This window comes from Pseudorca crassidens, chromosome 2 (genome assembly GCF_039906515.1).
Source record: "Pseudorca crassidens isolate mPseCra1 chromosome 2, mPseCra1.hap1, whole genome shotgun sequence".
NCBI lineage: Eukaryota > Metazoa > Chordata > Mammalia > Artiodactyla > Delphinidae > Pseudorca > Pseudorca crassidens.
Window position 1 is genome coordinate 107575808 of NC_090297.1, and position 15417 is coordinate 107591224.

Below are 15417 nucleotides of genomic sequence, written 5' to 3' on the forward strand. Positions count from 1 at the left end.
TTTATTCATTAGTTAACCATTTAGTCACTAATAGCGACTAAATGCCTACTATGTTTATGTTACTGTGGCAAGCCCCTGAGGGATACAAAGATAAAATAAACTACTTATCTGCTTTCAAGGAGCTCACAGTATAGTAGAAGAGCCATGCTAAGGGCACAAATAAACTAAAATACAAGAATATACAACCACCACCAGATCAGTACCAATAAAATGATAGGCGGATTCAGAAGTAGGAAAGATCGCAGCCTGCAGGAGAAAAAAAACAGGAAAGTTTTCATGGAAGACAGGGTTTAAACTGGGACTCTGATGGGTAGGATTATTTCATGAGGCAAGTGGGGAGGACAGTAGAGGAAAAAGGTCTTCAAGATTAAGGTGATTAAATGAACTAGATCTACATGGACACAAATGTGAAAAACAATGTTGAGAGAAAAGGTTGCAAAAATATACATGCAGTATGACTCTATTTATGATTTCAAAATAAAACTATATGTTGTTTGTGTCTGTATTACACATTTTTTTAAAAAGTATAAAACATGAAACGGAATGATACATAACAATTCAGAACAGGATTCATTTCCCAAGAAAGAAGAAGGGGATAAGGATGCAGAGTAGGACTTTGGCTATATCTAATACCTAACAGAGAGTGAGAGATCTAAAACAAATATGACAAAATGTTAATATCCATTAAATTTGGGTTGTGGGCTCAAAATTGTGTTAGGGTTTTTTCCCCTGAACTTTTCTAAATATTTAAAATATCTTAGTATTCAAAATTTTTAAATTAAGAAAGGGGCGGGTAACTGGAAGAATAGGGGGGTCATTAACACAAAAATAATCAGGAGCAGGTTGGTTCCCCTAAACTTTAAGGGAACAGTTGATAAGCTCAGTTTTAGACTGAAGAGCGTCCTTCAGATCCCCCACCTAGTGTGCACAAAAGGCACTTAGAACAGAGTGAGGTGGAGGCTGACATATATGGACAGAAAGGAAGTTTTTATTGCCATCCTAGGTCAGATAACTGAAGGCAGAGAGAACCACCTTCCCACGTAGCTTAAATGCCCTGTAACCAAGTCATCTGCCGCAAAACAAAGCCAAGGAAACTTCCAGTTACACAGGAATTCAGATAAAGACTCACTGTGAGTAGCTATTCCATGCCGCCTCTCTCCCCACCCCTCCCCCAAACACTCATAAACAAAAACAAAATGTACCCTTGCCCACTTGAGAAAGAATTAAGAATTGGCAGCTCTGCTAAAGTGGACAGTATCCAATCCAAGGCCCTTCTCTGGAGATGTTGACAGAGCCCAGAGAAAGGAGTAGAGAAATCATAATTCAGTTAAGTTTCGATGAAGACTTACCAGTGGAAGGCATCCATCCTTCTACATCCCCTCATGTCCCAACTTTCCCCAGGGGAATCTAAGGACCTCTAAGATGTCCTCTATCCTGTTCTGTTTTTCTCCAGCAAAAAAGACTAAAACGCAAAATCCAAACTCTTACTTCACGCTTTAAACCCAAATAATTTATTTACCTTCACAAAAATCCAATGAAATTAAAAACATGGGGAAGAAAGATTTAGAATCCAAGTATAATGACAAATCTTGTTTTTTAGATATACTTTTTTCGGTGCCCAATTTATCATAGCTTATTTCTTTTAAAAAAGTTTCATTAGTACAATTTAAAATTAAGTTTAAAAGAAAACTTGAAGGCAACTTAGCAGGAGAGATAAATACATCTACACACACAATAACACAAATACCCTGACATTCTTCTACATTTGAATCACTACCGCTGAAGAATCCTAACATCCTATTCACTCCACTCCAGGGCATCCAACTGCCCCAGGTCAAAGTCCCTATTCTCCATGGTACTCTCAGAACAGATCTTCCTCAGTCAGACCTGGGAAAATACCACTGTTCACTTTGGACTAGTAAAAAGGACAATGGAGTGAAACGACAGAAGTCCTTCTGTCTTCTAGCTCAATGCAGTGTGGCAGAATGGAACAAACACTGCAATGGGACTTGTGAGGGAATGAGAGAGGTGAGCTAACATTTATTAATCACCTACCTCATTACAGCCACTGAAGACTGAATTCCAGACCAAGCTATCACTTCACTACTTCTGTGATCCTAAGTAAATCTCAGGTATTCCGTTTGAAAATCAATGAGGGAGACTAAGAAGCCTAACAGTCCCTCTAGTTCTCTGATTCCATGATTCCACAAACATGATCACTCAACAACAAACGTATTACTGTTAAACATAATAAAGTTATTTTAAAAGTCTTTTGCTTTGTTCCTCTCCAATCCACCCTCTATATACCACTAACAAAATAATCTTTCTAGAACATGAAAATTACTTTATCACCCAATGCTTAAAAACCCTTAAATGGCTTATCATTTAGTGTAGCACAAGATAAAGCTGTCCATGATCGGCCTTACCTACTTCTCCAGCCTCTTCCCCGCCCTCCAACCCTGTCCTCCAGCCATAATAATTACTTAAAAGTTACCTGAAGAAGCCTGACTGTTTCGTTCCTTTAAGCTTTTGTTCATGCTGTTTTCTCAGCCTGGAGTGTACTTCTCTCTCTCATCTGTAGGGTATATCCTTAACTCATCTTTCAAGACTCAGCTCAAATATCATCTCCTCTGGGAGGCACTTTCCAACCTCTGAATGTCCAAGGCAGAACTGACCTTTAGGCCCCCACTCTGCCCCCTACATACCTCTAACACAATACCTATCACACTTCATTCCATCTATATACTGACACATCTCTCTCCTCCCACTAGACCCATAACCCCCTTGGACATTGAGATCCTGTCTGACTCATCTGCTTCCTTAGTGCCTAAGACAGTGCTTACAAGAGACATTCAATGGGTATTTGATGGAGTGGGGAGCAGAGGAACAGAAAACATGAAAGGAGACAGAAAAACTCAATTAAGATGGCCTGAAGAGTGGAGAATAGTAGTATTTATCAGTACCACTATCTTTGGCCTTCTGCTCTTTCCCTAAACTCTAGTCTTCAGAGAGTTTATTCATCTTCTTGGCTACAGCTACCACATCTATGCTGATGAACTGCAAAACAACACTTTCAAGCATTATTAACCCTCACCGCTCCACCAGCTGTAGGCTCTTCTCTAACAACTGGAACACCTTTCATTCGGATGTTTCATTGCCACTTTAAATCCAAAACATCTCAAACTGAACTCATCATATTTCCTTAAGAAATGAGGAAACCTCCCTAACTTCTTTACCCCAGTCAGTATCTCAGAAACCCAGGCTTAAAATGCTATCATTATGTTTGATTGAACACTCTCCATCATCTTCCACATCCAGCCCGCACTGATTTCAATTTTTTCCTTCACAATCTCTTTGTCACTCTTTCCCCTCCTTAACCCACCCTCCACAACTCTAGCTCAGGCCTCATCACCTCACACATCCCAGCTGCTAATCTCCCTTCCCTCCAAGCCAATCTATTTCCCAATATCATCATATTACAATCCTAATAAAAAATTCTCAGTGGTTAGCTATTTTCCATTGTTCAAGATCTAAACTTATAAGCCTGACTTTTAAGACCCTCTATAAACATAGCTCCAGACCATCCTAACCACCTGTGTTTTACTACTATTCACTGCGACTCAGGTCAGTCTCATCACTGCCCCAAGAACATTCCAAGTACATTCCTGTGCCCAGGCTTCTGCTTGATCCCTCTCAGCTCCAAATTTAAATGATTTTTTTGTTATTTGCTTCATTTTCATTTCTTGTACCTAATACAATTTTTTTTAAGATCTGGAGTAAGTCACAATTCCTCTGTGACATCACTCATAACTACCTGAGTACTCTACTCCCAAAACACCTATGGTATGAGGTCTGTATTATGCAAATGATAATACACTTTCACATTTTAAATTTTTCTCTGGCATAAAGAGGCTCAATAGGTATTCATTCCTTCCTATTCCCCTTACTCCCAACTAGGCTGTAAATTCTTCAAGGGCACAAAACTGTCATTTTTCCTAATCCTCCATACCACTTAGTAGAACTAAATTCACAGCAGGATCACTAAAAATAACAGCTTAGTAGTCTCTCCTATCAAAAACTATTTCTTATAGTATAAGGTATAAGAGATAATCCTAAAAAACACAGTTAAAAATAATCCTGAACTAAACTGTATAAATTAAGATGACTGATTTTTCCACCTCTGAATTTTAGCTCAGAGATACTTCAATCTCCTGACTTAAGTGGTAAATAATAATCCTGTGCCCATGACATCACAAGCACATAGTTTGGTAATGATTATGAGAAGGCTGGGGGTAGGCAAGGATGAAGGAAAGCAAGTCAACTGAAAGAACAAGGATGGAAGAACAGCTGTGTGATTTTTTTGTTTACTTCTTAAGTGTGGACTTCTCCTCATTCCTTTTTCTTTTTTTTTTTTTTTTCTTAAATTGGCCACATTTTCAAACAAGTTTACTCCAGGAGGAAAAATCTAATAGATTTTCAAAGGAGCTAATATCTGAAGAGCCTCTACAAAGCCCAAGTCCTTCAAAAAAAAGCCAGCTTAATCTTCAACAATGCAGTATCACGCAGTAGGACTCTTCCAGATATTGTGTGTAAAGACTTATTCAGGCTGCAACACAGGCATCTTCTACCAATAGCTCTTAGGAATAAGGCAGACAGCCTGAGGCCACATTGGACACACACAGATTTTGAAAAGAAATTGGTCTTCATTAACATACTCAGTATAGCCCAGTCTTAATTACCCTCATATGGACTTTTCATTTTATGGATTTCTGAGGCAAAATCTTTAATCCAAGACTGACGTTTCTTCACCATCAGTATACTTTCCTCACTATCAGGTAATTCAGGCTTAGAAATGCCAATTCATTTCATCAGTATGATCCCCAAAACACTAAAATAAGTCTGGTTTTTAAAATAATGCATTTTCAAACCAAGAAATTTCTTTCTGAAGTTCTGAATTACCTAAACTAGTGCTCCCTACAATAGCAGAGATAACTGAAAGTTCAATGCACTGGAAACATGACACTGCCCTTACCATAAGCTCTTGAAGAGAATCCAGACATAGCCTTGAGACTTCCCCACAGGTTGGTACAACATCAGACAGTCACAAGCAGAGCTCAACATAGTGAGTAAGGTGTGTAAATACAAAAATTTCTACAAGGAATCTTACGTCTCCTGGCTGATCTCTTTAGGCCAGGATGGTCCAGAAGAGAAGTAGGAGAGTCACAATTTACCGGTGCCTGACTCCTTGTCCCTGAGTTCTTGGATCAGAGGGCTCAATACTTCTCATTAAAGCCATCCTTTGTTCAAGGACCTACAATGACTCTATTGACCCTTTCATCAACACCCAACAGAGTCTGGCCTCTGAGTCCCCTCCACCCTCTCGCCTGCTCTACCCATGACTTGACCAACCCACATTCTCTCCAGTCATTCTCATTTATTCTCCCCACAAACACAACTTAGTCATTCATACCATCATTGCACACTGTACATTCTATACTTTCTGCCCAGAAAGTATAGAATCTCCTTTTATCTCCTTTTACTCCTAACACAGAATAATTATTTTATTTATTGGAATGCTCACACCTATTATATAGATAAGGATGGAGAAGTAAATTGCCCAAGGTCACATTAGTAAAAAGTAGAACCACAAGTTGAACCAAGATCGTCTAACTCCATAGCCCATGCCTCATTATGACTGTAATCCATAGCCTCCCAAGTCCACTTCAAATTTTACTGACTCAGAAATCTTCCCTAATTTACTTCATTCATACTTTGTTACTTCGAATTTCCTAATCTCTACATACTTCATTTGTAGCACATTAAACTTGGTTTTGTTTATATGTTTTTTCTTAAATGTTAAAGCTTATAATAGTCTGCTTTCTCATTTACATACTGCCTTCCCCAACATCACCCTTGTCCCAAGGGCAAGAACACCTGTTTTTACAACTTTTATATCTCCCCAAAGCCTGTCACTGACACTTGGAAACTGCCTTATCCACAGGAGTGTTCAGTCATTATTCAGCAAGGATTTATTACTTAAAAAAAAAAATCAACTTCCTTCTTCTATCATATTAAAAAATCAACTAATTTCAGGCATTCATGATAAAACTGTCCTGCATCTGCATTCTAGTTACACAGATTTTAATTGTCTGACTTATCAGGGGCTGTTGAAAAGATTCCAGGCTGCCATTCCACAGCTCCTAAGTTTGCATAGGAAAGATACTGCTGAAGTCACACTTCAAAGCATTGTTTCAGGATTTTTCCCTTGATGGGATGAATATCTGGCGTAAGGAGAACGTGTGCTCCCTTATAAAGTCCTCTGCCAGCATACTTAGCATGCTTGAGACATTCAGGAGCTCTAAAACTTTAACAAGTGGCACTTAGTGCCCCCGTAACAGTCTGAAAACTTATTTTTAATACTGAGTTACTCCATCATAATTCACTTAGTTACATATATATTGAATCTCAAAATTCCAAACAAAGCCTTCTGAGAACTGAAAACAGTGATGGGCTATTGGGCTGCTACACTTATTCCTAGAGTTTATTCACTCCTTCAATCCCCACCCCTAACCCCTGGAATAATATATGTAGTTCAACTAGGGGAAGTTGCTAAATACAGATATGAATTGAATTTGCCAGATATCATCACTAATATTGGCACGAACTAACTCATAAATTAAAACAACTATTGATAGTCAACAGACTCTGGAACAGCATGTGTGATTTTTAAAAATTAGATATTACCCTTCAAATTAAGTCATTTTCAATAGGGGTCCCAAAAGAAAGAGATTAACGAAATAAAGCTTCAGGAAAATTTCCACGTTGTTGGTAACATAACTACACAAAGTCCAACTAGTAATTAACATTCATTACTGGTCAGCTTGCCTTATACAAGTCAGTAGACAGCCCTTTCTTTGGCAAAGGTTTACTTTTTTTCTTCACAAAGGAGTCTTTGGCATTAAATGAAAGGGATAAGTCAAAGCAGGCAACAACAACAACAAAAATAGTAATAGTTTGGAAACTATCGTCCTTCCATCTTTCCTTCCTGCTTGAATGCGTACTGTCCAAAGTGGATATCTGTTCAACTCTAAATTATTCATGTTAATGGATGATTATCGGTAGAAAGGTGCTGATAATCCGAAATGGAAAAAATCGAAAAATAATCTATTTCAGTTTTGGAAAATCTTTTCAGCGTATTTATCATTTCAATTATTCCTAGCATGAGCTAATATGTGTATTCATTTGTAATCTCTAAGTACATAGTAACTGGCCACTAACTCAGGGAGGTGCTCTGAGGCATGCTGCGTAGCTAGCGGAAATTAGAACAGACTGGTATTCAGCTTCCAGATGAGCAACATCAATTTCATTTATTTCACAGTTCTGTCCAGCCTTCAAAATATCAATAGACTAGCACAGCAGGTTGGTTACTAACCTTTAAAAGAAAGGCTCGGAAAAACAATGAGGACAAAGAGTATAATTGTTTGCCCATAATGTATTCATTTGTAAATTATGCACAGCAAATGTTTAATTACAAGTCTGATTCTCCCTAGGCACCCAGCATAAGCCCCTGCTGTCTTCTCCATCCCATCAAGAATGCAATCTCACTTATTAGGAAAGAAAGTTTCTGTTTTTTAAAGTAATACAGTATAGAAAATGTTTTTTAAAAGATTTAGGACTAACTACCCTTTTGGACCCGCCTTATCGACTACCTCTTCTACTTTGTCCTTTCCCACTTTAGAAATAGGTTGAAAGACAAAGGGATCCAGCGTCCTCTAAGATCTAAATATACAGTATGAGAAGCCAAAGACTGAACATTACCTGTTTCTGATTTTCTATAAAGTATTTTATACATATATGTACTAAAAGTCAACTAATTTTTGCCTTTGCATTCATGAAAACTCCCTGAAAAGCTGGGGAGAACCTCTTACAGAAAATTTCTTTGAACCTAATTTTTATATCTGTATTGTGCCCAGAGAAGCCACCTGGGCTCCAGAGAGATTATCTAGACCGTGGGGGGGTGGGGGGGAGGGGTGGGAAAAAAGAGGAAGAGAGAGAAGGAAAGACGGAGGGGAAGAGAGAGGCGGAGAGAGAGACTCAGAGCGCTGGTCCTTGTGAGCCGACAAGCTAAAAATACGCCGGCCCAGTAAACAAATCCCGTTCCATCCCGACCGGAGCCACACCGTTAACCTAGTAATTATGAGAAGAGGAGTGAGATCACGCAGCCCCCGGCTTACTCATCATCAGCTTCTAAAGTTTCCATCGGCTCACGGCAACTTTTCTTTTTTCTAAAGTTCATAAGCCTGCCCTAGAACCAACCTCTCTCTCTCTCTCTCTCTCTCTCTCTCACACACACACACACACACACACACACTTCTTTTTCGCTCCCTTCCTCCATTACTGGACGCACCTCAGTTTGGCTATCGATAGGGGAGAACAGCTTGTTTTCTTTTCATTTTACTTTTATATTGAGACTTTAAAATGAACTTTATCCTACAATGAGGGTAGTACCCTGCACTCCTAGCCACCTTAAAACTCCACCATCTCTCCCCGAAAGTCTAGCTGACAAGGGAGGACCGTCCAAACTGCCCAGCACAGTTGACGAAGGGAGGCCACGAACGGGGAAGGGAGGCTGGGAAGGCGGGACGCAGGTGAAAGGGAGGAGTAACCGCGGAAAGGTTGGGGCCAAGCAAGGAACAGTCAGGGCGGAGAGGGGGTGCCGAGAGGAGATGGCTCAGGGTGAAATATAATCAGAAAGGAGATGGGGAACAGTGGCGATCAGAGGGTCAGAGTTTGGGAGTCTAAAGAGGCGGGAGGGGCGGGAGCAGACGGGGGAGGGTGACAAGGCGGGGGCTCCGTTACCCTCGCGGCTCCCGGGGCAAGGCCCTAGGCCGGGGCGGAGCGCGGGGCCCGGCTGCCTCTCCTCATTCCTCTGCTGTGACCCCGGGGTCCGGCCGGCCCCTCCCCCGTCGACGATGGAGGCGGAGGCGGTGGCAGAGACTGAGACCGCGGCTGCTGTTCCGCACAGGATCAGGAGCTGGAGCCAGACGGGACTGATCTGGACTGGCCTCCCCCAGTGGCTTTTTGCCTGCTCCACACTCGACTCCGGCTGCTGGTTCAGGATCGGTGGTTTTCGGCCGTCCGGCCGGAAACAAGCGCCAGTTTCCGGCCGGAGCGGGTTGGTGGTGACACCCAAGCGGCCCCCGGGCCTCCTCCCGCCCAGCCCCGCCCCGCCCCACCCCGTAGCAGCCCCGCCCTTAGCGCCACTCCCCTAGCTGCGGCCAGTTTGGCGCTTGCCCCGTGCGTGACCCCGTGTTTTCCTGGCCCGTGTACCTAAAGCCCCTGTTCTGGAGAGTTCTTGAACCGGAGCTGGAGGGCTACTCGGTGGACTCTTGAGACTTTGAGGTGTAGTTAGTTGGACACAGCCCTTTGGGAAGAAGCAGAAAGAGGCGGGGTAGTTCTAGAAAGGTGAGAGGGATGAAAATACTTAGACTGAGAAGACTGAAATTCTAGTTACTCTACGCGATCATTCTGGACTGACCGGAGGAAAATTAACACTTCTTCCAGACCAATCTCCACCCAGTTAAGCACTCTCCCTCCTTCACTCCTGCAGTGAACATAGTGTAAGATGTTAGGGGAAAACCCGAACGAACTTTTTGGCCAACCGCATACTTTTCTCTGTAAATACTCAATATTTATTTACTTGCATAATGATAATACCCTATTGACATATCTGCCTTAGACTGTTAGCAGAAGCAAAACAAGTTATGTAGTGCTTTTTTGGTAATACCTTTTAACAGCCTTGTACAACAACCATGCTGTAGCATAGTTCAATTCACAAATATTGAGTCCCTACTACGTGCAAGGCACTGTGCTCATTGATCCTGGGGACACAAAAATGAATAAGACATAATTCCAGGCATCAAGGGTCTTACACTTTAGTAAAACACAAAACTGTATTGTATAAGGCAGAACTCACATATGTGCTGTGTGATTTACAAGGACCTATGGCTATGGGAACATAAGCCTTGCCTGGCACATAGCAGACCTTCCATATTTGTTGAATGAATAAATATTAGACGAACGTGGACAGTTTCAAGTAAGAAGAGCCATTTAATAAATACCTCTTTATGACAAACACAAAGTGCAGCCAGCCCCTGCTATAATCTGACCAAAGAAATGCTAAGTTTTTTTAAGTTTATTTATTTTATTTATTTATTTTTGGCTGTGTTGGGTCTTCATTGCTGCGTGGGGGCTTTCTCTAGTTGCGGCGAGCGGGGGCTACTCTTCGTTGAGGTGCGAGGGCTTCTCATTGCGGTGGCTTCTGTTGTTGCAGAGCACAGGCTCTAGGCGCGCGCGCTTCAATAGTTGTGGCTTGTGGGCTCTAGCGCTCCGGCTCGGTAGCTGTGGCGCTCGGACTCAGTTGCTCCGTGGCATGTGGGATCTTCCCGGACCAGGGCTCAAACCCTTGTCCCCTGCATTGGCAGACGGATTCTTAACCACTGCGCCACCAGGGAAGCGCAAGAAATGCTAAATTTTAATTCAGATTCCTAACATTGTGGCAACTGGTTTGCGTTTTCAAAATGTTGTGCCCATTAGGCCTATTTAAAAACAAATATTACAGTCAACTTTTCTGTCCCCTCACTACTTTCTGAAGTCTTCAGTTTCTAAAGGTAAAGAGGGGAGCATAGACACTTTAGAATTATCCAGCTCAAGACTAGAAAACTGACATCTGAAACAAGAAACTTCCTAGACAGCTATATCTCTTGGGAATATCCTGGATTTAGAGTTGAAGATTTAGGGCCTAGGGCTATACCAAGGCCAAGTAGGTCAGAGTACCTAGCATGAGGCACATCCAGGACCAGCAATACAGGTTGGCAGGCAGAGGCATTTGGGGGACAAGCATGTGGGGACTACAAATTTTGGACACTGTTCAGTGGCAAATTTGAGAAGGAGTAGGATGAGACTTGGTCACCGAACTCCATGGATCACACCCACCCTTGCCAGCTAGATCTGAGGTAGGAAGAAAGGTCCACAGATGAGGAGCCTCAAAAATTTAAAGCTGTCTTGTTTCACCAAGGCCCTCCCAGGACCAGGTTATGCCCATCTGTTAACTACGTCTTTCTAGTCTTAACTCCACTACCACAGACTTATTATGACCAGGTATGACGTTCAAAGGCCTTCTCCACCTCTCAGTACAAGGCTGACCTTTACTTTTGGCAGTGACTACAAAAAGTTTCCAAATTTGAAAGCTGGGCCAAGTTGCTGATCAAACTCATTTAAGTGACCACACTTTATAGGCTTGCCTGGAAATTTAGGGGCCAGGAAGTGATGGGGTTGCAGTTGCTTTGTGCCTGTTTCTTGCTCTGACCATCCATCACTCATTGTTGTTTGTGCAGTTGCTCAATGGGCTGCTTGTTTTGGGTCAGCCCAGGCTGTATGCGTAGCAGTGTGGTCAGCCAGGCTGGGAGCCAGGCCACCTGGGTTCTGGTCCCAGCTCAGCCAGCCCCTAATCCATTAAGTGATTCCCTATTCCTATGTGTCAATTTCTCTGCCTAGAAGCAGGGGACCTCTTTTGTAGTGATGTGCAGCCATTCAGGCTGTCACTATGCTAAATGCTCAGAAGCAGCTGTCCAGTGTCATTGTGGGAAGTCAGAACACAGGTGATTATTTTTTGCTGACAGGTAGAAAAACAGTAAGGGAAGTAAAAACAGCAGAGAAAACCCTACCAGTATACACAGGGTCACACAGCCTTATCTGCCATTCAGTACAAAGTTCTCATCCACCCTAAAGGCCTGTTTACTCATTTTAGCAATTCTAAGGGCTACTCCAAGGAGCTCCCTGAGTTTTCACTTCACTTTAAGCAAGAGCAGAAAAAAACAGAGCTTTGCCTTTCAGCAGAGAAACTAAAAGGAGAGATTATTTCAACACCTGGGCTAATGGATAGAGTAGGGGGAAATGTTCAGAGAAAGCTATTTTGCAGCTAACCAGGAAAACAAAAAACAAACAAAAAAAGCCACCCGGCAATTGTTTGCATTTATATGCTTTTGTGGTAGAAAAGAAAATCAAACCAAAATAACTTCCTTTCCACTACCACCACTATAATTTAGACCAGTGGTTCTGTGGAGTCTTAAAAACTACATACCGTATGTGCCTAGGAACCTCAGATGACTAACTCAGAATTCTTAGGACTGAGGACCATGAATCTATATTTTTTAAAAATATCCACAGTTCTTATAAAGTGAAACGCTTTCCTACTCTGTAACCCAGCAATTCCACTCGTAGGTATTTACCCAATAGAAATGAAAACAGATGTCCACAAAAAGCTTTTACGTAAATGTTCATAGCAACATTATTCATAATAGACCCAAACTGGAAACATCTCAGATGTCTACCAACAGAAAAAATACACTAATCAAACAATGGAATACAATTTTAAAAATATGGACTCCCTTTAAACACAACAACATGGATAAGTCTTAAAATCATTTGTTGAGAAAAAGAAGCCATTTATATGAAATTCGAGAACAGGCAAAAGTAACCATGATGATAGAAATCAGAACTGTGGTTGCAGGGACTTCCCTGGTGGCACTGTGGTTAAGAATCCACCTGCCAATGCAGGGGAACATGGGTTCGAGCCCTGGTCCGGGAAGATCCCACATGCTGCAGAGTAACTAAGCCCATGTGCCACAACTACTGAGTCTGTGCTCTAGAGCCTACGAGCCACAGCTACTGAGCCCGAGTGCCAGAACTACTGAAGCCTGTGCACCTAGAGCCCGTGCTCCGCAACAAGAGAAGCCACCGCAATGAGAAGCCCGCGCGCAGCAATGGAGAGTAGCCCCTGCTCGCCGCAACTAGAGAAAGCCCGCACGCAGCAACAAAGACCCAAGGCAGCCAAAAATAAATAAATAACTTTATTAAAGAAAAAAAAAAGAACTATGGTTGCATATTGGGGGGAAGTGGAGATTGAATAGAAAGGGGGCATGAGGGAAATTTTTGAGGTGACGGAAATGTTCTATATCTTGATGAGGTAGCTGTTACACATGTACCTCAAATTGTGTACTTAAGATCTGCACATTTCACCATGTGAACTTTACCTCAATTTAAAAAATAGAAAACAAACATCTTGGGTTCCTTCATAACACTTAACCAAGTTATAAATTTACATTTACTTGTAGATTATTTCATTGATATTTGATTCATCAGTTAGATTGCAAAGCTCCACCAGATATGTTCACCGTTTTATCTATAGTACCTAGCATAGTGCTTTACCCATGGCAGTCATTCATTACATATCTATTGAGTGAATGAGTGAATGAATTGCCAGTTGAGAACCATTGCTTTGGTAGTACATATCAGACTCTATTTTATAATAGAGTCACATCTAGACTCATAATAATATAACTGGGTCTATTTCCAGGCCTTCTATCTGCTCGCATACCATTGCTAGATTACGCTTCCTAAAATGCTTCACTGATATTTTCTCCCTTTTCAAAAGCTGTAGCAGCATGTTGCTTGCTTAACCACTGTCCATCCCCCTTCCCCGCCCTTGCTTATAGAATCCTGATCATGTTTAAGCAGCCATCCTTCTCTATGTGGCCATGGGCTTCAGGGGAGATTGACTCCAGTGTAGGGGTGGGGGCTGAGTGGGAGGGAGATGGGTGAAACACTGATGGATCTAAACCAATCACGGGGTTCCATTCCCCTTGCCAGTACTTGGTTTAGGACTATGATAAAATTCTCTCCAGTGTGAGATTTGAGGAAATCTGATGGACTTCCTTGCTCCTACAAAGAGACAAAGAGAAATAAGAAATGATTCTCTTTTGCTGCTGAGTGTTGCTGGATTTGGAACTGCTGTTCTGTTTGGAGGACAAGGTGACATACTAAGGATGGCAGAGCAAAAAAAATGAAAAGAATCTGGGTCTTGGGTGAACTGCTGAATTAGCCAACCCTCAGCCGTCCTCCTTGAATTTCTTATTATATAAGAATACGTCTTCCTTATTGTTTAAACAATTTTGAACTTAGTTTTTCTATTGCTTGTAAGGAAAAGCATCTCAGCTAATATAAAGCCATCAACAATTCCTCGATATCTATAGGATAAAGCCAAAATTCCTCAGTCTCCCCTGTAAGATCCTATACAATCTGACCCCAGTCTAGTACTAACTCCAGAATGTGGCTTGCTAATTTCCATCTCTCCAATGGTTTTCTGCTTTCTTTACCATCAATGGTAAATATTAACAACGAGCTCTCCAGGTGGAAAAGGCCCTGATTTATAGCCTTTACCAATTTCCATTGTGTAAATATTTCTACTCCTGATAATTTCATGCCACTAATATGACATCACTGAACACAGAGTCGGGAAGAGACATGCAATCAGCACCAGCAAGCCAGTTAGAGGGCTCTACCATGCTACTACCCACCTTCCTTTCTTCTGTCTATAAGTTTTCTCCCTAGAGTTCAAGGCCCAACCTGTATCATGTCCTTTTAAAGACTTCCCATAAAATTCTAAACTATAAATGGCTTTACCAATCAATTGGAATCTAAAAATTGTCTTGAACTGTTAGTCTTCACAAGCATTTGCTCATCAGTCAACTATTTAATCAATTAATTTAAGAACCTAGGAATAATAAAACAGCAAGAGAGAAGAGTTCAGTGATACCATTTACGTTCCCACATCTTCTAAAGGGTTCTTAAGATTAGGCACTAGGGGAACTACTAAGCAGAAAATCCTGCCTCCAGGCCCTAGAAGTAGTAAAGATCACTGGAGGTACATTGTTGTAAATAGAACCTATCAGCTCTCAATTATTGCAAGTGCTGGTCCCCAGGAGAGCTATGTTAGGACATTAACTACAAGGCTGTTGGCAAGATTTGGGCTTGTTCCTATTCTGGTCCTGACAAATCCCCTGAGGATGTAAGAATGGGAGTTTAAGGCCATCAGAGGCCTAGCAACAGGTAGGTAAAGAAGAGAAGCCAGTTCCTGAGGCTTTGAAGAGAGCAAGTGCTACCTTACCTGATTGGAATGCCATCCAGGTGGATCAGCTTCATCTCCACCTCACAGGTGACACTCTTAGGTTTGGAGGAAAAGCAAATAATTAGACTGCCAACACATTGGCTGGGGCAATGAGGAGAGGCGGGGGAATGGAGTGACTAAGTCACTCTGTCCCCTGACTAGGTCAGCCCTGGGAGGCAGGCCAAATTCAGGCTACTGGAAACTGACAGAGCATTCAAGGGATAGGAGATGTGAGACTGCACCAAACTCTCCTTTTTTAATGAGACAAATGGCCCATATTGAGCTCTATGGGTACTGAACACTAGGAATGTTTTCTAAATTATAAATATGTGCTTCTTTCCTGCCTTGGAGAGCTACCATCCAGCTGTAAGTGGTATAGTTGAGTGACTATAGGTACCCTCTGACTACCT

General features: G+C 41.8%; 1 protein-coding gene across 3 annotated transcripts in view; it reads right to left on the minus strand.

Moving 5' to 3' along the window:
* The window catches only part of OTUD7B (OTU deubiquitinase 7B), a 56322-nt gene extending 47159 nt beyond the window's left edge, over window positions 1-9163 (minus strand). The window contains exon 1 of one of the 3 annotated variants that reach the window (XM_067727602.1): window positions 8860-9163. Coding sequence is in view for 1 of the 3 variants with exons in the window: in XM_067727600.1 (XP_067583701.1) it covers window positions 8235-8241 (7 nt within the window). In the remaining 2 variants the exon portion in view is untranslated. Of the gene's footprint in view, window positions 1-8234; window positions 8257-8859 lie in introns of those variants that run through there. The other 2 variants (XM_067727601.1, XM_067727600.1) reach the window with 2 other exon arrangements.
* Window positions 9164-15417: the final 6254 nt, after the last annotated feature.